The following is a 24,003-nucleotide window of genomic DNA, read 5'->3' on the forward strand; positions in this document are numbered from 1 at the left end:
GCTCCCGCTTTCCCTCCTTTAGTCTCTCTCTCTGGTCAAATTAAAATAAATAAAGTAAAATAAAATAATAATTTTTTTAAAAAAGGAATGCAGACATCCAACCATCTTTGCTTAGCCTAGCCAGATCACCTCTCAATGAGGCAGAAGCCCACCCAGTTATCCTGGTGTGTATGATCCAACTCTACTAAACTGGCATTTGCACAACTTTTCAGCATAACACCCACCCAGACCTGTATCCCTCATGTCCACTGTCAGATATCCTAAGAAATATACAAACTCAGTTATATCTGTTATTAGTTAAACTCAAAGGGGGCAATTTCAATTCTTTAAGGCCACTGATTGGAGAAAAAAGAGCTCATTTGAAGCCTAAAAATGAGCTTCACAAGAATGCCAGAAAAGTGTGTGAGACTAACAGTGAAACTTTGCATAGAGATGAGTTTATTTCCGGAGAATAGGGCCACGGGTGGTTCCTGATTCTCACTGGCTGAATATCCAGGGTTAAGCAATTTGACTGGTCTAGGTCTGAGTTACCTGATCTGAAGATATAAATTAAATAACCTCTAGACAATAATAAAATTATATAATCGTTAGTACAATGCACTATACAAATAAAAACTGTTTCTATCAAATTAATAACCAGCATCTTTGTTCTCACAGTTTCTAATGGAAGGGCACATGGAGATGAAGAATTTATTTGCAAGGCTAAGAATGGTTTCATCCATGTGACACATAGCCAGAAGTTTAAAAATTCATTATGGCTACTCAAGACTTGAAATAAAGACACTAAGAGCGATTATGTGCAAAGCAATTGTTCAGATTAACCAAAGGCAAATTGGAAGAGATGACTAATTAGGAAGTCCAAAGTAGGTTTCACTAAGTAAAACACAGACTCTAGATGCAACACTGAAAACCCTTTTAAAAATCATGCCCAGAGCAGTAGCTAGCCATCCTGCCACTGAACCCACGGCCTGTCACGGGACATGTGCTGCAGTTCCATTAGCTTTCTTCTCTCCAGTGGTAAATGCCCATCTCAGGAAACAGTGAGTTTAGCACCCAAAATGACGTGGAAATTAGAAGGCATTTACTTACCACAGACTCTACTCATCGCCAAAATCATATCCTCATACACTGAAAGGGAGAAGGGAAATGTACCATTACGATGTGTAATTTTAACAGAAAGCAGCATTTTTGGCATTTAATTAAATTGATACAGGAAATCGTGATGTTCATTTGAAAAATGAAACATTAAAATGGCAATATTTATCCAAAAAAGGCTTCTGCGTACAATAAATCCTTCTAACCTATTCACTTTTTTAACAAGGAACAGGAACATTTTACTCCCCATAAATCTAACTATACATTTAATTGAATCACTTCATCAGTGTTTCAATCATTTTAACTACATTAGTAATGGGATAAGACTGGCTTCTGATGACAGACTGAAATGACATTTCATATAAACCCAAAGTAATACCATACATTTTTCTAAAACATTGAAACATCATTGAATGTAACTAAAGTACAAATGCATTTTCCTCTACAGTGTTACTGCTAAAGAAACAATATGCACTATAGCTAAGGATACAGATGAATATGCCTTCACAACACATCTCATCCTGTTGGGAAATAGATTTCTTCTTAGTATAACAAAGAAGGTTTTATTTTACCTTTGCCAGCTATTTCAAGGATAGATACATCTTGACCTCTCTCATCTTTCAAGGTTGCCTTGTATTCACCATGGTCCTTCTTTGACAACTACAAATAAAACACACCCTTAATTATGTAAAATCAATACTGTAATATAAAATGTAATAAATACTAATACTTTTTTTTGCAAACCATAGAAACGTGAGATGCAAATCAGAAGACAATGCAGAATGTACAGGTTATTTGAATGTACTTTATTTATTTTTTTTGCTTCTACTTGTGTTATTTAATACATGATACCTTTGGTATGAGCAGCTCACAAATTCCCTTCTCCAGGTCAGGCAATGTTTCCGTTTCATATAAAACATCATCCTTGAGCCATTTGAAAACTGTTTCTTTCTTAGTGTTTGCAACCTGCAACACAGAAATCTTAAGTTTAGTATGTGAATTATTCTGGCTCCTAAGGAAAAGGTCTATTAGGATTTAAATTACAGACCTTAAAAAAATCAATTTTTACTATAGACAGTCTCCGACAGGAGCTCGTAGAAAAGCTGTCACTTCTAATAATGGCAAATACATTTCCAAATTCCAGCTTCTAAAATAATTAAGCCTTCATAGTTGCACTCGGAAGGACAAATGATTCTCATCATTCTAGCTCGTGAAATTAGATGGCATAAAGATCTTTCAGTTTATATGAAATGTCACTAATAAAGACAAGTCGTAAGCAATTTATTTGGGGATTTATAAATAATACAGGATATTCTTAGAGGTCTATAAAACTGTTTAGTGCCTGCTCTTTTGGCAGTATGACATTTCAGGTACATCAAAACAGAGAGAATGTACCTTCAATGCACACAGAAACTTCACAGGATAAGAGGACTTTCCCTTTCTCCCAAGTCAACCTCTGGCATGAGCTTGAACTAGAAACGAAGCTTTGCAGAATCCCAAAGGAGAATAAGCATTCCAATTCACGTGTGCTCTGAAATACATGTCTTACATATGAGAAAGCATTCCGGTTCCATAGGTAATGGAAGGAATGGACGACATTGGATTGTATGAGACGGACAATTCTGCAATCACGTCCCATGTGACTTGACAAAATGATGTCAGTGAGAGAACATTACAAGCAATTGTGTGATTAGTCCTGATGGTGTAGTAGTGCAACATCCTTCAGATTTCCATATCTGCTGTGTCAATAGATGCGATTAGTGTCAACGCTGGAGTAGGTAATCTCTGCAAAGCAGGGATTCTGCCTATTTTATGCACAACTATCTCCCAGGGCATGACAGCCTGCCTGCCATCGGGAAATTACATCATAGATGTCTGTGGACTACATGGAGGTCATGTACTCCACTGGCTGGGAAAACAGATCTTCCTGCTAAAATGAGAACCACAACTCGACAGTAAATCCTGGATGGATTGAGGTGAACAACTCTAGCAGACACTTTCCTTTATCCTGACATTCCATTCTTCTTTGGTGTCTGGTTTCTGTCCCAAATTCCATCCCTTGCTGTCACTTAATACGATATTATTTCCCTTAACTCTTTTCTTCAAAGGGATCTTAAATTGTTGATCCTTGTATGCTAAATAAAACCTTTCCAATGATCTTCAGCCTTTCTTCTTTAAAGTAATTAATTTGCCCAATAGATGGACTGTTCTGATTCTACTGAATAACTAGTGTTTCTTATTTGAACCCCCTTCCATTTCTTTCTACCACGTAAAGTACATGTGAAGATCATACATTTCCTGTATGTAAAGATTATACATTTCCAGAGTGTATGTGAAGATTACAAAGTGCATGTAAAGATTATACATTTCTAAAAAGCATAGTAAGGTCACTTCTTATATACTATATGGCACACACTAGACTCTCTTTCTAAAAGTAAGTACTCTCTAATTCTCCACGTGTGCTGTATGAGAGATTTTTGACAGTTTTTCTTCTGTATATGAGTGAGGATTCTCTCAAATGTTTCTTTCTTTAAAAAGTTATGTTCTGTAAGTTTTTAAAAGTTATATCATGTATGTAACCTCACATAAATTTTTCTTCATGTATTTTGTCATGCAAGTAAATTTTCAAGTAATCTGTCACTAGGATTGGGGTCAGCAGGTGGCATAGTGGTTAAGGCGCTGAACTCCCACATGGTCAACCATGGTTCAAGTCCCGGACCCAGCAGATTAAAACTCACACTGGGTCCCTGTGTGTGAGCATTCCCAAAATCCGGAGAGGAGAATAAAGAAGGAACTACAGCATTGCCATCCCCCCCGGGGGCTGATTTCTTGCTTTCTGTCTCTCTGTCTCTCTCTGTCTCTCCAGCAAGCGCACTCACCTATAATAAAAATCTCTTCATTAATTAATTAAAAAGAATTGCAGGATTGACAGGGAGTTGAGTATGTAAATTGCAAAATACAAAAATCTCAAGTAATATTTATTTAGTTTCTCCAATATCTGTGTTTAAAGATTTATGAATCACTTTAGTCAGGGAATTCAAATACTTCTAAATATTTAAATAAGGTTATGCACCACTAAGAGGATACCAGAGCATACTGGGAAGCAGAACTCATGTTTTTTGTCACCACCCTGGGAGTTTGCATGTACTTAATATGCCCTGGACAAAAAAAGAAGACAACTATAACAGAATCACCCTGCCTTGTCTGGGCTTTTAAGTTGCTCACTAACTACTAAACTGATTTTTGCAGTGCTGGTCACTATAATTTGAAGATATGTACTATTGTGCATATGATAATTATGTGAGAAAATTGACATTTTTTCCAATATAAATATGCTAAGTAAAAATCCTGTCCTTTGAAGCCAGCAGGTGGCATAGCGGTTGGGATGCTGGAATCCCATGTGGTTGACCACAGTTCAAGTCCTGGACCTGGAAACTTCAAATTCATGCCTGGCGCGTATGTATGCATGCCTAAGTTACTGAGAGAAGAATGAAGAAGAAGAGATTGAGGCATGACCATACCCCCCAGGTGGTGATTTCTTGCTTTCTCTCTCTTCTCCCTCTACCTCCACCCTCTCCCACTCTCCAGTGAGTGCACACACCCTATGGCAAAAAAATCTAAAAAAAAAAAAAAAAAAATCCTATCCTTAATAATGTATTTTGTTTTGTTTTGTTCCCCTTTAAACACTTACTATGCATGTCATTTATTGAGCAAAACCTGCTAAGGTCTCTCCCCTTTACTTCTTTGCATGTAAAATTTTTCATTTATTTTTAATTTCCAAAAGCCATGTGCACTCTCCAGAGAGAGAGAAAGAGAGAACAAGAGAGAGAGGCACATGATCACACCACAATATTTTTTCCTCCATTTCTGCATCCTGACAGGATTTGGGGCATGCACGCACATGTGTCAAGCCTGTTTTTCATTCTGCTAGAGCCAGGATTAAAATCACAGTTGACCATGTGAGATCTGGCTCCCTGTGCATAGGGTTTCACGGCTGTCCTACGAGGCCAGCCCCAAACTTCTCTTTTTAGATTAATGTTTTTTCATCTCTGAATCTTCCTTTTAAATATATTAGTGCCAGAAACTCACTATCAAAAATAAGCTAAGTGTTTTTCTATAATAAATTTATGAAACTTCAAGCATCTTAAATATCAAAGCGTTAGCCCTAAGTATGGCTAAAAAGAGACAAGTAAGTAAACAGGAAATCTAAAAGAAAATTAATTACCAATATTAACAATGATTGGGGGATGGTGAGAAAGGTTAACCCCATGAATTTTGAGGAGTAACCTGGGACCCACTTATGGTGTGTTCAGCACTCCCTTACCTCTAAACTAGGATGTCCCACCCTCCTGTAATACCCCTTTCTTCAAGGTCCATGCCCTCCACCTCTGCTCCTCATGCTGCCCCAGCAGTAGATCACAGACTTCAGCACCATGAGCACACACTTCCCCTTAACCACAAGTCTGTCACCTGATACTCACTTATATCTTTACACCCTGGTGCCCAATGCCAAGGGTGACCTCCTGTATCTACCGTTGTAAACCAACTGGGCCCTGTGAAACAGCTCCCAGCCTGAGAGACAGCCAAGACTTACTCCTCTTTCCTCTCTATCCTGCTTGGCCACACACTGTTCTGCTCAACTTTGACAACTGGTTGACCAGCTAAACTACAATTAGACAATACCCAAAGTCTTTAGTTAATTTCCTTGTGTGCACATCTATCCAGCAAAATCCCAAACATGAATCCATCCCAAACGTCCCAAAAGTTCACAAGACCTAGAAGTCATCTGTTTAGTCACGCCTAATGGAAATGTCATGCAGTAGCATTTGACATCATTATAGGGTCTGACCACAACTGTTTCCTAAAAGGTTTCTCTAACAGGAGCAAGATTCTTATTGTTCCCCTGATAGAACTGTGTTTCTCACCTTACAAATAAGTCGAACTTCACATTCTTCTGTAACATCCCAGTGCAAATACTCAGCAAAATGAGGGCCTAAGAAGAAAAAAAGGAAAAAATGAGTTAAAGAAAGAAAAAAACAACTAAACAGGTAACTAAGTAAACCTATCTATGTGTATGTGTGTGCATATGTATGGTGTAAGCACATGTGCATATATATCATGGATTTTGCATGCTTAGGGGCCATCATGAACGAAACTACACAAGAGTAAGTCAAATACAAGAGAAAATGCTGCAGTGAAGACACAGTAAATTTGCCAGGTTCGAGGCTACTGCTGGAGTTACAATATACTGTTTCCATAGTAAACTTTTTATTAAGTAGGAGTACATACTAAAATGCTGCTTAGCAGTAGAGCATAGGTTTATATAAAAGCCAATAACATAGTCATTTATTATCACTATAAAGTATTAGGGACTGTACATAATTGTATGTGCTGTGCTTTTATACCACTGGCAGCTCATAGGCTTGTTCACATCTGCATCATCACAAACATGGGAGTTACACAGGCCCTATGACATTACAATGGCTACAACATTCTCCAGTGATAACTATCTGTTAATCTAATGGGACCACCATTGTATATGCAGTGTATATACAATGGCTACAACATTCTCCAGTGATATATATCTGTTAATCTAATGGGACCACCATTGTATATGCAGTGTAGTTAACTGAAATGTTAAATGGCATGCAACTCTGTGTGTGTGCATATGTACATACATGTGTGTGTGTATGAAATATATATTTTTAGTAACGGAAAATAGTTGCACAGTAGGAAACCAAAATAATTCTCAGGACTCTGGAATCAACATGTATGTCAAGACTGACTCTCTGCTGGAATCTCTGTTTCCTGATGGGAACACACTGTCTGATCCCTCCTTACTGACCTCTAAAATCTATTGCTCTTTAGAATAAAAAATAATAAAATCATTATATTTTCTTTCCCAAGGCATATATCTAAAAACATAGAATATAAAATTTTTAGAATAAAATAGCTAATAGAGAGAAAACCAATAGTACTTAACCTAGCAAGTTTATAAACATATATATTTTATTTATATAAAATTTGAAATCAAAGATGAATTTATGTATGTTTTTCAAAAATATCAATCATTTTTATTTAAAAATATAGCAGTAAGCCATATACTAATAACAACATTTTCCCATTCAACACAAAATATAAAGCAGATTTGGAAAGCATATATTGATTATTTTCATAGAAATGTATTCCATTAAGTTGGTAAAAAAAAAAAAGTTCATAATGTGGAAATTAGTAAAATAAAATATTTTTGCTATCAGAAATAGAAACTCAAAATAAAAAATAATTTATTGACTATATTTCATAATTCATATTTTAATTTTTAATAGTCATAGAAATCCCATATATAAAAATTACTTTAATAAATCTTTGGTTTGTGTTTGAGATTCTAAAAAGTATCCATTTGCCTTTGAACCTAGCTAGTAAATATTTTTGTAAGTAACATACTTAAACTACATTATTTGTAATTAAATAGTTTAAAAAATAAAGTTAATTTCAAGTAGAACAAATTCCTGACATAAGATATAGTTTCTACTTCTCTTTCTACATTTCAAAACCTAATAATACCTACAACTCACCAACCCCCTTTCCTCCTTCTCTCTCTATTTTTTAAAATCTGCTGGGGCATGTATGTTTTCAGAGAGAAACACACAGACAGAGAAGGAAAGTGAAAAGCACCCTTAGGGATGATCACTCTCTAATCCCTCCTCCTCCTCCTTTTTTTTTTTTTTTTTTTTTTTACAGATTTGGCATAAGAGCATGCGTACTTGCCAGAGAGGGAGACAGACAGAGACAGTGAGAGAGAAAATAAAAAGTCACCCCCCAGGGGGAATGGCCATACCGCAATCCTGTCTCTTCTATTCTCCTCCCAGGATTTGGGGCACACATGCACATGCACCCAGCATGATTTTCAAGCCACAGGGTCCAGGACTCAAACTGCAGTTGACCGGCCATGTGGGAGTCCAGTTACACAACCGCTATGCCATCTACTGGCCCCTTCTCCTTTTCTCCCTCCTTCATTTTGGACATACATGCACACGTGCCTGGAGTGTTTTTCAAGCTGCCAGGCTGGGGACTCTAACTGCAGTGAGTCATGTGGAATCCAGCCACCCTAACCACCATGCCACTGGCTGGCCCCTTCATTCTCTTTTGCAAAATTGTTGGACTTCATCTGGAAAATTTGGATAGACGTGACCTTCCCTTATCATTACCCAGGTGTAAAGTGTAAAGTCAGTTCCTTTATCATTCAGTTACAAAGTCCTAAGTGTCTACTCTGTGCTCAGCCCCACAAGAGTGTTACAGATACTACAAAAAACATGAAACAGCTAACTCTGTCCTTACAAGTTCAAGGCAATAGTAAACTTTTCAATAAGTGGATCGGATATAAAATGCAAAAAGCAGCAGGGTTCATTCAGTCAGGATCTACAGGGAGACAAGCAGCCCCATTCTGGACTAAACAGTGCCTCAGTTTGGCAAGGGCCATGGAAGGAACAAGACCACAGAATGACAAGCAGAGGCATTATGCAAAGGAGGGAGTTAAAGAAACGAGTCTGGGGGACCAGCAGTTAGCATAATGGCTATGTCACTGGACTCCCATGTAGTCGACCGCGGTTCGAATCCCAGACCCGGTGGCTTAAACTCACGCTGGGCACATTTGCATGCATGCCCAAGATCCCGAGAGGAGAATGGAGGTGAAGGGAATGCGGCGTGGCCATCCTTCCTGGGGGTTGATTTCTTGCTTTCTGTCTCTCTGTCTCTCTCTGTCTGTCTGGCGAGCGCACACGCCCTATAGCAAAAACCTCTTCAAAAAAAAAGAAAGAAAGAAAGAAAGAAAAGAAACAAGAAATGAGTCTGGGAACCAGTAGATGGCGGAATCATATCACTGGACTCCCACAAGGTCAACCATGGTTCTAGTCCCAGACCTCGTGGCTTAAAACTCATGCCAGGCACATGTGTGTGCATGCCCAAGATCCTGATAGGAGAATGGAGGAGAAGGGATTGCAATTTTGCCATTGAGCACACATGTCCTATAGCAAAAATCTCTTAAAAAAAAAAAAAAAAAAGAACAAAAAGAACGGAGACTAGCAGTTGGCATAATGGCTCTGTCGCTGGACTCCCATGTAGTCGGCCGCGGTTTGCATCCTGGACCCCATGGCTTAAAAACTCACACCGGGCACATATGCATGCCCAAAATCCTGAGAGGATAATGGAAGAGAAGGGATTGTGGCATGGCCATCCACTCTTGGGCAGTGATTTCTTGCTTTCTGTCTCTCTTTTTCACTCTTTCTGGCAAGTGCACATGCCCTATAGCACAAAAAAAAAAAAAAAAAAAATCTCAAAAACAAGAACAAGTCTGAGACAGGTGGTGCAGGTAATGCATATGGGAAGGGTCCTGGGTTTGTATCCCAGCACCTCCCTGAGCACTCTGAGTACACAAGCACATGCACATGCCCATGATCTGGGCTGACTCAGACTGAGGGTGGGTTGTGGTGATGGGACCTTGCTGGCAGTGTTGTCTCTCTGTTTCTGCATCTATACTTTTCTGAGTGTGTGTCTCTCTCTACTTCACTCTCTTACGGAAGAAATAGATAAATCTTGAAAATGTAAAGAAAATAAATAAGACTGGCTCATCCAGAAAGTTGTATTGGAGCATGGTAGGAAATAAAATTTGGCTAAGTAAGGTGGGCAGAGATTACAGAGAGCCTAAACAGGGTTAGCATACTATATATGATATTATTAAAGTGCTTTAAGCAAAGGAGTAGCGAAAGTAAACGCGCGTTTGGGGAGAATTGTGTCCTAACAATATATAGAAGAGTTGAGGTGGTTGTTCACCACAGAGTTAGACTGACTGTGGCCTTGACTAGGACAGTAATGGGAAATATAGACACTAAATAACAGAGCCAGGAGCTTTTAAAAACAGAAGAGAGTGCAAAAGCCTCAACAAATTTAAAAAAAAAAAAAAAAAGAAAGAAAGAAAAGAAAAGAAAACAGAAAGAGGAAAACATACAGATGAAATAAAGGGCAAAAAGCATAAAAGTATTCAAATTTTTACAGCTAAATTTTTCACTCCTTGAACATTTTAAATGGCATTATATAGGATGTGTATTTTAGAGCAATACTCAAACCATAAATCTTTGCATTACACAAGTGGGGTAGGGGGGCGAGTCAACTACTTACCTTGTTTCCTGAGAAATTCTTTTCTTTGAAATTCAGCCTCTTCTAGGACAGCCTTGAATGCTAAAATCAGTATTTAAGGGGGAAAACATATATAAAATATGTTTACATCTCTCCAGTCAAAAGAATTTTGTTCAAATTATCTTTTATGGGCATATGAAAATATTCAATGCAGCATACCATCTCCAATAAGAACCAGAGAAGATTGATTTTTGGCTTTTCCGTCATGAATTTGCACAGTGTAGGTACCTTCGTTTTCAATAGTAAATCGATCCATTACCATCTCAATAATGCCAGTTGATTTGTCACATTTAATTCTGTGTGTCTGGAAGCAATAAGGAAATAGAGAATTATACAATGAAATCCCTCCAGTTTTCCCTCTTGGCATTCAATAGTTGGATCAGCTATTATATCTCAAGGAATCGTGACACAAAAGAAGACAAAATGAAATTCTATCAACTACACCTCTGGGTGAGACAAGGATCAAACAGGAGATACAAGTTTTCATTTAGTGATAAAACCCTGGTTCTGTGTGGGGTGCTCCTGAAAACACAAACAGCTTCCAGGCTTCTCTCGGAAGAAAATCTGCATTACCCTGGAATGAGCTTCTAATATAAAATAATTAAGATTCATAGAAGAATATAAAATGATATGCATTATAACATCTCACAAGCGGATGATAAAACCCCATGAAAATAGAGACAATAAAGCAATCTTTACAACCGTTGTCATTTCAGTTCCTGAGAACTCTGACAATCACAAGCTTCAAAACTGCTGTGTTACATCAGGATGCAGGAGTCTGAGGTAAGGCGAAGACAGATGCAACTTCCAACAGGTTTGCAATTTTTTTTTAATCACTGTACAATTTCTAATACACTATGGGTTATGGAACGTAATATGATAGCTTCCGGGAGACAAGCCCATCTACCTCTTCTGGTCTTTTTGGAAATGCACGGGGGGAAGCTTTATGCTTTTGCAATTCCAGCTCCTCATATTCCCTTCGTGGGCCATGCTGTCCCTCCATTCTGAGCTTTAACACATGCTGCCTCCCAACGGCAGCCTGGCACAGCCTCTCCCTGCTCTTGTCATGTTTCCTGAACAGTAGGCCCTATTCCCTCATGATTGGCTCTGAAGGAGAGGCCCTGATGCTCTTACAGTGAGGTTGGGTGAACTCCCCATGGGCTCCAAAGATCCTGTCTCCCCCTCGGAGCACCCGTCTGACTGGATCCATTGTCTTCTTGCCATCTGTCTTGCTGAATGATGAGTCCTTGAGAACTGGCACTGTACCTAACGCCTTTTTGCAACCTCACATCATGCCTGGCCAGCAATAAATACCAAATGAACGCTTGTCAAATTATTCATGAGAAAGTCAGGCTAGCGAGTGACATGGTAGTTAAGATGGCTGGATCCCACATGTAGGATCCAGCTGTACAGTTCAAGTCCTGGACCTGATGGTTTTAAAAACACACCAGACATACAGGTATGTATGTCCGAAATCCCAAAAGGAGGGAGAGGTGGAGAAGGTATTGCAGTGTGACCATCCCCTACAATAGGTGCTTTCTCACGTTCCTTCTCTCTCTCTCTCCCTTTCTTTGTTTCTCTCCAGTGAGCACTCACACCTTTTGGCAAATTAGAAGAAAAAATAAGAATATGTAGAATGTTAACTTCTTTGGTTGACTATGGCATTGTCTATGGCATTTGGTTGTGGTCTCCTGATACTGTGAAGTTAGATTGAGCAAATTTTCCTTTAGGGACATCCACTTGTCTTGCATCTTCTCACTCGTACTTCTCAGTAACTGATTCTCTGCTGGCCTTTGTCCATTTATGTGGATTAGGAAGAAGCTCATACTATGTGCAGTGCTGGGATTGCCAGAGAGATGCAAAGATGACCCAGACATGACCTTGACCTCGGGAACTATAACATAAGAGGAAGACCAAATGTACACAGCTGGAAAGTGAGCCTCTTTGGTCAAGCTGAGACCTTCATTCATTTTCAGATCATGAGTTAGGCAAGACTATGAAGTTGTCCCATGATTCCCTGCTTTTGTCACTTCTCCTCCTTCAGCACCCACCCCAACCACCACCACCAGGCTACAATTCTCCTGCCTTGCTGGTCTCTGGAGAAGACAACTTCCAATGCTACCCAGCCCATTCAAAGCCCATTTCCCAAGACTCTGCTTGCTCATCATTTGTGATTAGCTCACAGATTCTGAAAGGTTTCATGGTTGCTGATGGATTGTGTTTTATTCCACCTGTGAATAGTACAATATTTGAAGTTAACCAGGCCTTGGAGGTAGAGGACCACATGGAAGTGTGAGTGACTCATCCTAACTACAGCTGTCATAGGGGCAGGACGTCATAGAGGGCACTGGACTCGCATTTGTCCCATATAACAGGATTGATTTCACCAGCCCTGACTTCCCCATTTCCGAAAGTAACAAGAAGGAGATAACGTTTCCTGTAGGCCTTCGTCTAATTTTCAGATTGAGTCCTTCTGGGATGTTAGATTTCCCAATAGGAATAAAACAATCTTTCAGAAAACTGGGAGGCCCTTGGTGCAAGATGAACTGAATTAAAAAATAAAAACTAGGAACCAGCAAATGGCATAATGGTTATGTCGCTAGACTCCCACATAGTCAACTGTGACTTGAGTCCCAGAATCAACAGCTTAAAAGTCACACTGGGCATGTGTGTGTGCATGTCCAAAAATCCCAAAGGTGAATGGAGGAGGAGAGATTGCAGCATGGCCATCTCTCCTGGGGGGTGATTTCTCACTTTCTCTCTGTCTCTCTGGCAAGCGCACAAGCCCCAAAGCAAAAATCTCTCAGAAGATCATTTTAATAAATAAATAAATAAAAACTAATAATCTATCAGGGAAAAAAAAAAAAACATCAACCCTGTAGAAACCATATTCCTTTATAAGCCTTACCTAGTAGAAACACTAAAAAGAATTTCTGTATTTAACAGTATTAGTTTAACCAGAAGATCAGCAATCATTTCCTTAATAAATCATGTATATTTATTTTTATAATGTTCTTCTTTCTCTTTAAGGTCACATTATGTTTTAATATTTCAAATGCCAGTGTCATAAGAGAGACTGTTGAATATGATTATCAGCAAAATAGCAACTTCCTTCAGTTGATCTCTCAGTTCATTTCCCTCAGCATCATTCTAAATTCTTCTGACCAGTCTCTACCATCCAAGGACATGTCCCGAGGTGACTCAGGGGAGCACTGTCCCTTTGGTCTGTCCCACTCAATTCACTGCATCATTACAACTTCCAGCTCTCAGTACAAAGAGGCGGCACATACTATCTCATTCCCCTCATCCTGTCCCCCCAGTTCCACCTCAAGACCCATTCCAAAGCTGTGATAATCAAAACAGCATGGAATGAGCACAAAAGCACACATGTGAACCAATGAAACAGAATAGAGACCACCCCAGAAATAAACCCCAAAATGTACAGCCACCTGAGTTTTGACAAAGGGCACCAGTAAATTCAGTGGGAAAAGAAAAATCTCTTTAGCAAATTGTGCTGGAATAACTGGGTATCCACCTGCAGAAAGATGAATCTGAACCCCTATCTCTCATCATTAACAAAAATCAACTCAAAATGGATCAAAGATCTAAACCTAAGACTTCAAACTATAAAACTCCTGGTGGAAAACACCAGGGAAACTCTGGGAGACATTGGGGTAGGTAAAGATTTCTTAAATAAGACCACCAAATCACAGGCAACAATCCCCAAAACAGACAAGGGAGATTACATCAGAGTAAGAAGTTTCTCCATGGCAGAAGATACAGTAATTAGTGGGAATCAAGGACCCATTTCAATAGTCCTTTGCCCGTGGATGCTCTCCTACCTACTTTACCTTTTCCAAATCTCTGCCTTCTCTGAATTCAGATAGTGTCCACTGCCCTGTTTTAACATATCCTTAATTTCATTTGTTTTTTTTATCATTCTCTAACGGAAGGCATATCGCTTTAGCTCTATGATAACCTCCATGAGGTTTGCATCTTGCTTTTATGTCCCTACTATTTCATTAGTGATGGCAAATAATCAGTAAATACTTGCCAAATATAGACTGCTACCCACTGGGAAGGAAGATGAATCCATGTTCTCAATGCTTTGGTTTCTGTTTAGTCAAAATCACATTCAGTCTGTAAGTGGATAAAGCCTGCTGTACCTCCACCCCAAGCTGTGATTTCCAGTAAACACACACACACACACACACACACACACACACACAACCACCTTTGCAATTAGAAATTTCAGTGTTAGTTCAAGTATGCAACTACACACTATATACTTATATAAGACCACTGAGTTTTTTTTTACAAATGAGAAACTGGAACAAAAAAAAATTGATATATATAAAATGGTAGAGAGATAGAAATGAATGAGAAAACATGGCCTCAGACTGCTATTTGAGTAAAAGATAATTTTAAGAAATGACAACCATGTTCCTTTGTCCCCATCCTTGAAGTCTAAAGTTGATCTGAACAGAGTCCTAAGTAGGAACAGAAATATGATAGCCCCATGAATGTGCCCCTGCTTGGTTCTTGAATTTTTTCCTGGTTTGGGTATTTACATTTGAATATCAACAGCAAATTTCAGTAGGTCAGACAAAAGCACTTGTCCTTATTTGTATGACATTACAGTCACCTCAAACATCAGTAAGTAGAGAGTGATAGGAACTCACTCTAATTAGTTCTGAGAAATAAGAAGGTATGATTCTCACCAATCGGATTCTTAACAAGACAGTAGCCTTTTCGATTTTCTCAGCGACTGCACTGCAGTATCTGGGCAGGTTTTAGAAAATAATTAGGCTTCTTGCTATTGCCATTATACCGCAAGATGAAGTTCAATGATTTTACGAGTGCCATAAATATGGGCTTTTATGTGACTTTCACAAAATAGCATCAATCTTCAAATGCAAAAGTCACCTGTGGATTGCTAATTAAAGAAGTGAAATAGTACAGCCATCTTCCAAAAGATTAGCCGTGTGGCAACGACACAGGTTTTTAAAGCAAGTTCTGTGCAGCGGGTAGGGAATGTTAATCAAAAGATGTTCTGCAAATAAAGTGCAATCACACTAAATTCCATTTCATTTCAAAGCATGATCTCTGCTCAAAGAAAATTTCCCCAATTACCTTGATCAAGAAGTACACTCTCACAGACAATATTCATACGGTTGGGGTTTTGGCAGCCCCAAAGAAACTATCTTCTTTCTACATTTTAGCCAATTCTCCCAGTTACATGAATCTTAAAGTTAGTCTTGGAATGGATTGACTGGAGGAGAAAAATCACATGATCCTTGCCCATGCAAGATTTCTGTCTGACAGGTATTTGTCAAACTAACTAAGCCCTCCTAAATACCCACTGGACACAAAGGCCGGACTGAGGATCAAGCTGCAATTCAGAAAAACAGTAAGTGGGATGCCCACATGGCATGAGTGACTCCTGCATCCCAAGCTTTCAGTTAACATCTGGGTAGGGAATGAATGAAGGAGGCATTTAGGACCTAGCAGGATAGCAAAGTGTACTCATGATGAGGCACATTGAACAGTAAGGGGGAGAAAAGGCCCGAGAAGAGGTGAAGATGGAGGAATTTAAAAGATCCTCAACCCACCACTGAACAAGAAAGACTTCATCCAATAGGTTGTATTTAACTGTGTCCCCAGGTATGCTAGGTTTAAACAGACACATTAAAACATAATCGACACCTTCTGACATATTTCACAGTGAAAAAAAGATGACCCGTAATCATTGTAAAATTCATTTGATACAATTAAAAGTAGAACAGGAGCAAAAGTGTTTGTGTCATAGCATTGCATGTATTTCTGACAGCTAGACTGTTTTCTTTGCCCAGATTGGATCTGTCATACCAAGAGAGCAGGCGACAAGGTTAGGGGAAGTTGCAGAACCTCATTTTCTAGCTAATGTCTTCCATGGAAAACTGTCTGGAGTGGAAGACACAGGGAGACAGTCATCCCAATAGAACAAATAATACATTTGCTCCTTCAAAGCCATTATCAGGAATAAATAAGCTGATTCATTAAGGATACCTCCCTGCCAAGTAACTGAATGCTTTCACAAAACTGAGCTCAAAGTCTTTAAGACATAGTCGTTTTTACCTCTAACAGGATTGGGTTTTAAAAACAAGCGAACAAACAAAAAGTTGCTTATCTCCTATCTAACCCAGACCAAACCTCTGAACATTGAAAGAATTGACTATCTTCATTCACACTGTCAACCTTCTCCATCCCGATATTTGCAGCCCCAAAAGAGATGAAAACAAACACAGAGTATTGACTTTAAGGTAACTGACCTACCAGAGCAAAACCTGAGTCCTTTCAAAGTCAGAGATCATGCACACACAAACTCACCTCGCTGTCAGAGACTTCTCGGTCATTAATAATAAATCGGTAGCTGGCATCCGGTGATAAGTGCTCAGCCTGGAGCCAGAAGCGAACCTGGCCCTTATCAAAAATCTCATAAGCTAATTCTGATTTCAGAGGAATTGCTACAGGAAGAAAAGAAATCGCAAGTCAATAATGCATGAACCCTTGTGAGAAAGAATAGCTGCATATTGTAGAAAAATATCAATCCTATTTATTAAATTTTTTGAGAATGTGAAACCCTGGCGTATTGCATTGGATTAGGAAAAGCAAAAATAAAAAATAAAATGCTAGTTAGTCTGTGGTTGCACTTAAAGCCTAATACCATGTGAGTTCGGTTAGCTTGTGGATGTGTTCAAAGGCTAAAGAAGCATGCACTTTTTGTGTGCATTCAATGCAATTCAGTAACTGAAGATTTTACTTGATAGACATCTTGCCTGCATTAGGAACAGCTATAGTAAACCCCAAATTCAAAACACTGTGCAATGCAAGTTTCTACAAGCTATAATGTAAACTCATACTAACTTCAAATCAATAGATTACAATCCTGTAAACCAGGAGCATAAAATGAGGCCATCCTTTCCCCAAAACCATTCTTTCAAGAGTTCTGTCCACTCATGAACACAGCTCTCCTAGGCTTGCAGTTGTCCACACAGGGTTAAAAGCTTACTTACTGGGATTCTTTATTTCATTGCTCAGCGCCATCAAACGTTCAAGCTCTGAAAGCAAGAAAAATATTTGAGTTGATTTTCACCTCTACTTTCAGAAGTCTGTAAACAAGAGCAAACACAAAAGCAGAGATCTACCATCATGCAGCTTTAATTCGAGGTCATGAGAATAATATAAACCAAAAGCAAAAAGGACACTTACAGGGTAGCTTTAACCTTTGCCTACTTTCTTCACTAAATTAGTAGTTGCCTGCAGCTAAGATCCTCACCAATTAAAGGATCCACTTATCAAAGGAATAGTTGAGGACGAGTTAGGCCAGAGTCTTTGGAAAAGTGGGGTTGGGATACAGGTAAGTATGTTCATGTAGTATAAGACGACTTCTCAGGGAGCGATTAAAGGGAGCCGCTTCTAGGTCCTTCAAGTCCATATGTACTATTAACTAAAATTGACCTGACTGGATAGGAATGTGCTTGTGTTCTGTGATGTCTCTTCCCATTTCAAAATTTCCTCCTTCAATTTCAGTATAGAAAAATGTGCATGTCTCTCACCCAACCAGAATTTCACTACAGTATATTACCATGAGTTAAAAAATGAAATGAAACAAAAACAAAGCATTGTTCCTGAGAAAAATCCCACGAGCAAGGTAAGAAAAATTAAAGCTCTAAACCAATTTTTCATTTCTTCCCCTTCCTTCCTTCTTTTTAAAATTAGAATTCAAAAATAAAATGCTGATCATGAAAGTATGTATGAACATGTTCATTCGAACTAAAATATGAAGTCAGAGTTTTCCTGGCCAAAAGCAAACTCAATTTAGGCGATTAGTTTGACAGCTAGGACTGGCTTTCTCCAATAAATCTCCTGGTAGGAATTTCCCTAAATCGAATCAGCTAACCTGCAAATCCAAGGTTCCAATATATTTAAGGGATAATACACAATATGAAGGATGGTAAAAATGGCATCCTTTGCAGCTATTTTAAAAGAAGATGAAAAATGTCATATGTAAACTTGAAAATGGTACAGAGGATGCAGAGCTTTTCAGAATTCTTTAAGGATGTTTTTTGAAATCAGAACTGAAGATCTCCAAGCCAGGATCAGCAAGGGCAGACCAAGGGGCATGTGTGTGGATTCCAGGTCCCTTCCTGCCTGCCTGTGAAGGGTGCTCAAAGGACTCCTGCAAAGGGTGACAGTGCAGTCCCCTCAGTTGTCCCTCACATCTTGCTCAATTTACAGGAGCTCATCCAAATTAAGCAATAGGGACCCCAACCTGAGTGGTCCTGAAGCCAGCAGTGTGTCTCTGGCTACCTTCCTCCTTGGATACTTGCCTATCCTCCCTGCCCCACCCTCAATACCTATCCTGGGTCAAGTTCTCAGATTACACCCTCAACAGGCTGTCAGTCAGGATACAAACTGATAACTAAATTATGTGCTTAAAAGTCTTAGAGCATCCTCAGGGTTTTTTGCATTTTAGTAGAGGACCCCAAAGACTAACAGACCCAAAGAAACCCAGCAATCTGAGCATTCTGTCTATAGATGCAGAACTCACTCCATACCACTGATCACGTCTTAAAAACTCTCACCTCTGGGACCACCAGATGGCATAATGATTATGTCATTGGACTCCCAAAATCCCAAGAGGGGAATGAAAGAGAAGGGATTGCAGCATGGCCATCCCCCCTGGGGGTGATTTCTCACTTTCTCTCTCTCTGTCTCGCTCTCTCACACATACTCTGTCTCTTTCTGATCAAATTAAAATAAATAAAGTTAAATAAAATAATTCTTAAAAAAGAAAAATAGAGAGAGCAAGAGAAGGGATTGCAGCATGGCCATCCCCCCTGAGTGAGGTGATTTCCTGCTACCTATTACTCTGTCTCTCCGGAGGTGCACATGCCCTACAGCAAAAATATCTATCTCTAAAAACAGGAAACAAAGAAAAAACCTCTGACCTCCAAGTAGGGTAAGTAAGAGTTGGACACAAACACAGATTCCCAGGCAGATCTCCTATTTGCCTGGTGAACTTAGATTTGTGAACCTACCTAAGAAAATGTGTCTTCCCCTGGGTCTCACTAAGCAAACTTTTCTCATTTCTCTCTGCTGTCTTCTCTTTATAAAAGAACATGAGATTTTTTGGCTATGGTACTTAAAATTATTTACACACATTTTTTATTTTTACCAAATAATCATAGTCTTATTTGTTTATTTTACATTTAACCAAACATATAGAACACCTGGGTATATAAAAAGTTCTATACTGTCTTCAATTTAAGTGGCCCTCCCCCTTTTCTTTTAATTCATATTAGTATGTGGTATAAATTTCCAAAGATACTTAAGAATGAACAGTGTAAGTAAATCTTTCCATCTCTGCTCCTAATTTTCTAGTTTAATATTTTCTTCTATCATCACAATTCCTGAATGTTGGAAGGGAATGCAGGGGTCTTTCATCAATACCTTTCTTATTAATTTTATGGATATATTTGCAAATACACTACTTCCTGTGTGCCAAACCATTAAAACGTGTCTAAAATTCAACTTTGAAAGCACATGTTGAAGGCTATAGAAGCAATGTGCTCTGGACCAGTGATTTTGGCTGGCTATAATACAAACACTAGAATTTACTTGATTTCTAAGGTGATTTTTTGGGTTATATGACTATACTCCACCCACAGCCTCCAAAAACACATAGCCTTTTTCTAAGCAAATTTGTTTTTTTCTAAATTAGTGACCATCCCGTGAAAGCAGTATGAAACCAAAAAAAGAAAAGTGTTAAAAACATTACCTTCTTCATCCATAACAAAACTGGAAGACACGCCATCTGTATCACTTACGGACACAGAATAAGTGCCTAAATCCATTTTATCTGGATTCTTAAAGTACAGCTTTGAACTAAAAAAGGAAGAAGAACATTAATTATTTCTGTTTGCAGGAGTTTCGAAAAGTTTACAATAGCCAGCTTCAAACTATGACTTACTGATCCCCCACAGTTTCGATATTAAACCTCTCCTCATCTGCAATCTCCTCGTAGGATTTACACCATGTAAAGTGAGAGGCATCTGTCATTTCCTGGCAGTCAAAACTCAGGTAGATATTGCCTTCCTCGTCGACGCCGGCGCTGATTTCCTTTGTGCCTGAAGAGCAAGAATATGAAGTAAAGCATCTTCGGAACACAGTGTCCTTTGAATTCTTTTTTTGGCGCAGAGGGTGTCTTATTTTCCATCGAATCATCAGTCTTGTTGAATGTCCAGCCAGGACAGACCCAGAGAATCAGGAAAGAGCAAAACACATTAGGGACTAGATGAATGCAAGAATGGTTGGTTTGTTTCACTGTTATTTTTGAGACTTGCGTTTCTGTCCACACCATTTTCTGCATCCAGTTTCACTGTAGAAGACCTTTTCAAGCTGCCCACCAAAGCTCCAAAAATTCCTTTTCTCCCTATAACTTAACTCCCAGACTCTCTCATAGAGGTGGCCCCAGGCAGTGCACATAGCACTTGATTCACCCACTGCAGGCTCCTCCTTTCCCACGATGTTTGTTTTATCTTGTTTGGGGATCGGAGAGAATGTTTGTTGTTTCTTTGCTATTCTGTGGCTGAGATAAACATGTGGCCCCAAACTGCCAGTCAGATTCCATCTCTTATAAATTAAGAATTGGGCAAAACCTAACAGCCTCCACTGGTGAGTGGAACTGAGGTCATGTAATAATATAGACGCTCTCAGGTTGCCAAGAGAATGGAGAAACACAGAGCCAGGTGGAAGACTAAAAGAAAGCAAATAGCAAAAGGGAAGAAATGAGAGGTCCCAGGAGAAAGACGACATGTTTTACAGTTTGTGTTTCCATCCTTTTCTGCCGCTCAGGTACACACCTTCCCCCGCGTGTCCTGTGAGCGTGTCTCTGTCTCCAAAAGTACTTCCCCTCTGAAGATTGCAACTGAGAAAATTATCAACAGCTTTCTAATTTTCTGATCAAAACACGGCAGTAAAATAATAAACCACCTTCTTCCTTCCTGCTCATTATGTGATTGCTCCAAGACCTGGCTCTGCCAATGATGAAGAGGATCTCGTGTTCTACTCCCAGTGTGGGGATATCAGAGCACAGGCAGAATGTGACGTGCATGCATTATCTCACTTGCTAGCCCAGATCCGTCCTAAACTATGACTGAATATTCATTTCTCCAGAGGGAGGTAGCACATGTAACACCCTCGCCCCTGCTATTTTGAACCACTAGCAGGTAGAGTCTCACCTGGTCTAGCCTCCACAAGTACTGGCTCAGACGTGTCCGAGGGCTTCCCTACCCCATTTGCATTCACTGCCCGGACTCTGAAGACATAGGTTTTACCTTGATGCAGGTCACAGACCTTGAAACAACAGAAGAAACATCACAGATATGTAGATGTTAAAAGGAGGACTGTTTTGTCTTTCACAATGTGCTATGGACACAACTTTTTAAAAATAACTTACTTTTTTAGTTGGAAAAATGATATGTAGCAAGGCAGAAAAGCAGAGGAAAAGAGGTATATTATCCTATCTAATCTCAGGAATAAACAGATTTGCTGCAATTTCAACAACCCCTCTTTCATTCTTCTCTGCACACTCTAAAGCAGAGTTAAAACCATAAGGGTTAGTTTAATCTGGTGTTTATATTTAGCATAATTCTATGGGCAAAATCTCCATTTGAATACATCAAAGTTAAATTGATCTCTTCCTGTATATACCTACATTACGGATATTAAAATCTGTATCACGAACGAGAAGTAGATATTAACTAAATTTCATTTTTTAATTTTTTTTTTACTTGTTATTTTTCTTTTTTTTAATTTGACCAGAAAGAGAGAGAGAAAGGGAAAGTGAGAAAGCAGGCTGCCAAATCCGGGACTTGAACCACAGTTGGTCATTTGGGAGCACAGTGCTCTTAACTACCACTCCACCTACTGGCTCCTTATTAACTAAATTTCTAATTGATTTATTTAGCTGAATTCTTAAGAGCCAATTAGTTCATTTGAAAGGAACTGACTGTTTAATGTTATCAAACTGTCTTCCAGTGGTTGTTACCAATTCTACTTCCATGTGTATTGTGCCTGTCTTAGATGTGATATTTTGTAGGTAAGGGTGCATGCTGCATCTCCGTCTAAGTCACACCACAGGGCTCACAACCAGAAGAAATCCTGTGGATTAAGGCAGCAGGGCAAACAGGGTATGTAAGCCTACTACATTTGAGGACAATGGTCACCACTGAACTAGTGATGGGTAAATCACGTGTACTAAAAATAGAGACAGTTGAAAAAAGAAAGGATAGACAAAATTACACATTATAATTTTGTCAGAAGTATTGAAACTCTGTGTATAAACATTGTGTGGCATTTACCAAATAGATTCGTATTAGCAATCACAGCAATTAAGAAAGTTAAACATGGGACCAGCAGATGGCCCAATGATTACATCACTGTATTCCCACATGGCCGACCGCAGTTCAAGTCCTGGACCCAGCAGCTTGAAACTCACGCCAGGCATGTGTGCATGCATGACCCATATCATAAGAGGATACCAGAGCATACTGGGAAGCAGAACTGCTATTTTTTGTCACCACCCTGGGAGTTTGCATGTACTTAATATGCCCTGGTAAGAAAAAGAAGACAACTATAACAGAATCACCCTGCCTTGTCTGGGCTTTTAAGTTGCTCACTACCTACCCTGGGGGTGAGGGGATTTCTCGCTGTCTCTCTGTCTCTCGAGCAACCACATATGCACTATAGCAAAAATTTCTCTAAAAATAATAAAAAGTTTAAACGTGGAGCTTAACGATATATATATATATATATATATAATATTAATCATCTCCATGGAAAGCACACAAATATAGCCTACACAGCACAAATCTGAGTGCAGGACAGCTGACGGCTGACAGACTACAATATGAAAAGAAGAGGTATGTGCACCCAGTGGCCCAGGATTCAGTGTGGCAACCATGACCTAAGGAAGGTGCCACTTCCTCAAGGCACTGTACTGCCATCTGCTGGGACCTAATTGTTCTTTTGCGCTACAAGTCTACAGAGGTCAAAGACACTCTCTTCGTATGCCCCCCTACCAAGATACACCTTGTTATTTAAACAGGCTCTCCTCAGAGCTTTGAGCTTGTTTTCTAGAGGAATCAAAAGCATTTTCCCATGAAAGAAAATAAATGAAAGAATCACCTTTAAATATCGATTTGCCGTGGTCGCTTCATTTACAGTCATCCATTCTCCAGAATCCTCTTCCCTAAAATCCACAAAATAGCCAGAGACAGGACTGCTGCCGGAGTACACAGGGGCTTTCCACAGCAAGACCAGGGATGTGTTCCTGACCTCACAGAATGTCAAGTCATACGCAGGACCTGGAAAGCCAAATTCAACCTGTGCACATGTGTGTACACACACACACACACACACACACACACACATATCCATTCAGCATATCTGCCACCCTTCACATAAGTCCCTAAAGACCTGCTACTTCTTTGGCCCATGCCTCCCACAATGACATCACCGAGTTCTTCAGGTTATACATCACCCTTTCTTGAATGTTCATAAGGAGTAGTGTTGAGTGTGGTGTTGGTAGTTGGGGAGGAGAATCCAACTTAATGTTCCCACAGCCTCCTCTGGTAGGTATCTGGGTGATTGTAGATACTTTTAGAATAA

The 24,003-nt window shown here is 39.3% G+C and overlaps 1 protein-coding gene across 1 annotated transcript in view; it reads right to left on the reverse strand.

Moving 5' to 3' along the window:
* The window catches only part of MYOM2 (myomesin 2), a 143,407-nt gene that overhangs the window by 36,358 nt on the left and 83,046 nt on the right, over positions 1 to 24,003 (reverse strand). Inside the window, exons 26-31 of the mRNA XM_006163202.2 lie at positions 10,447 to 10,591; positions 10,270 to 10,329; positions 6,021 to 6,088; positions 1,948 to 2,061; positions 1,668 to 1,755; positions 1,090 to 1,128 (exon numbers count right to left, since the gene is read on the reverse strand). Coding sequence (XP_006163264.1) covers positions 1,090 to 1,128; positions 1,668 to 1,755; positions 1,948 to 2,061; positions 6,021 to 6,088; positions 10,270 to 10,329; positions 10,447 to 10,591 — 514 coding nt within the window. The remainder of the gene's footprint in view (positions 1 to 1,089; positions 1,129 to 1,667; positions 1,756 to 1,947; positions 2,062 to 6,020; positions 6,089 to 10,269; positions 10,330 to 10,446; positions 10,592 to 24,003) is intronic.

This window comes from Tupaia chinensis, unplaced genomic scaffold (assembly GCF_000334495.1).
Source record: "Tupaia chinensis unplaced genomic scaffold, TupChi_1.0 Scaffold141517_1, whole genome shotgun sequence".
NCBI lineage: Eukaryota > Metazoa > Chordata > Mammalia > Scandentia > Tupaiidae > Tupaia > Tupaia belangeri.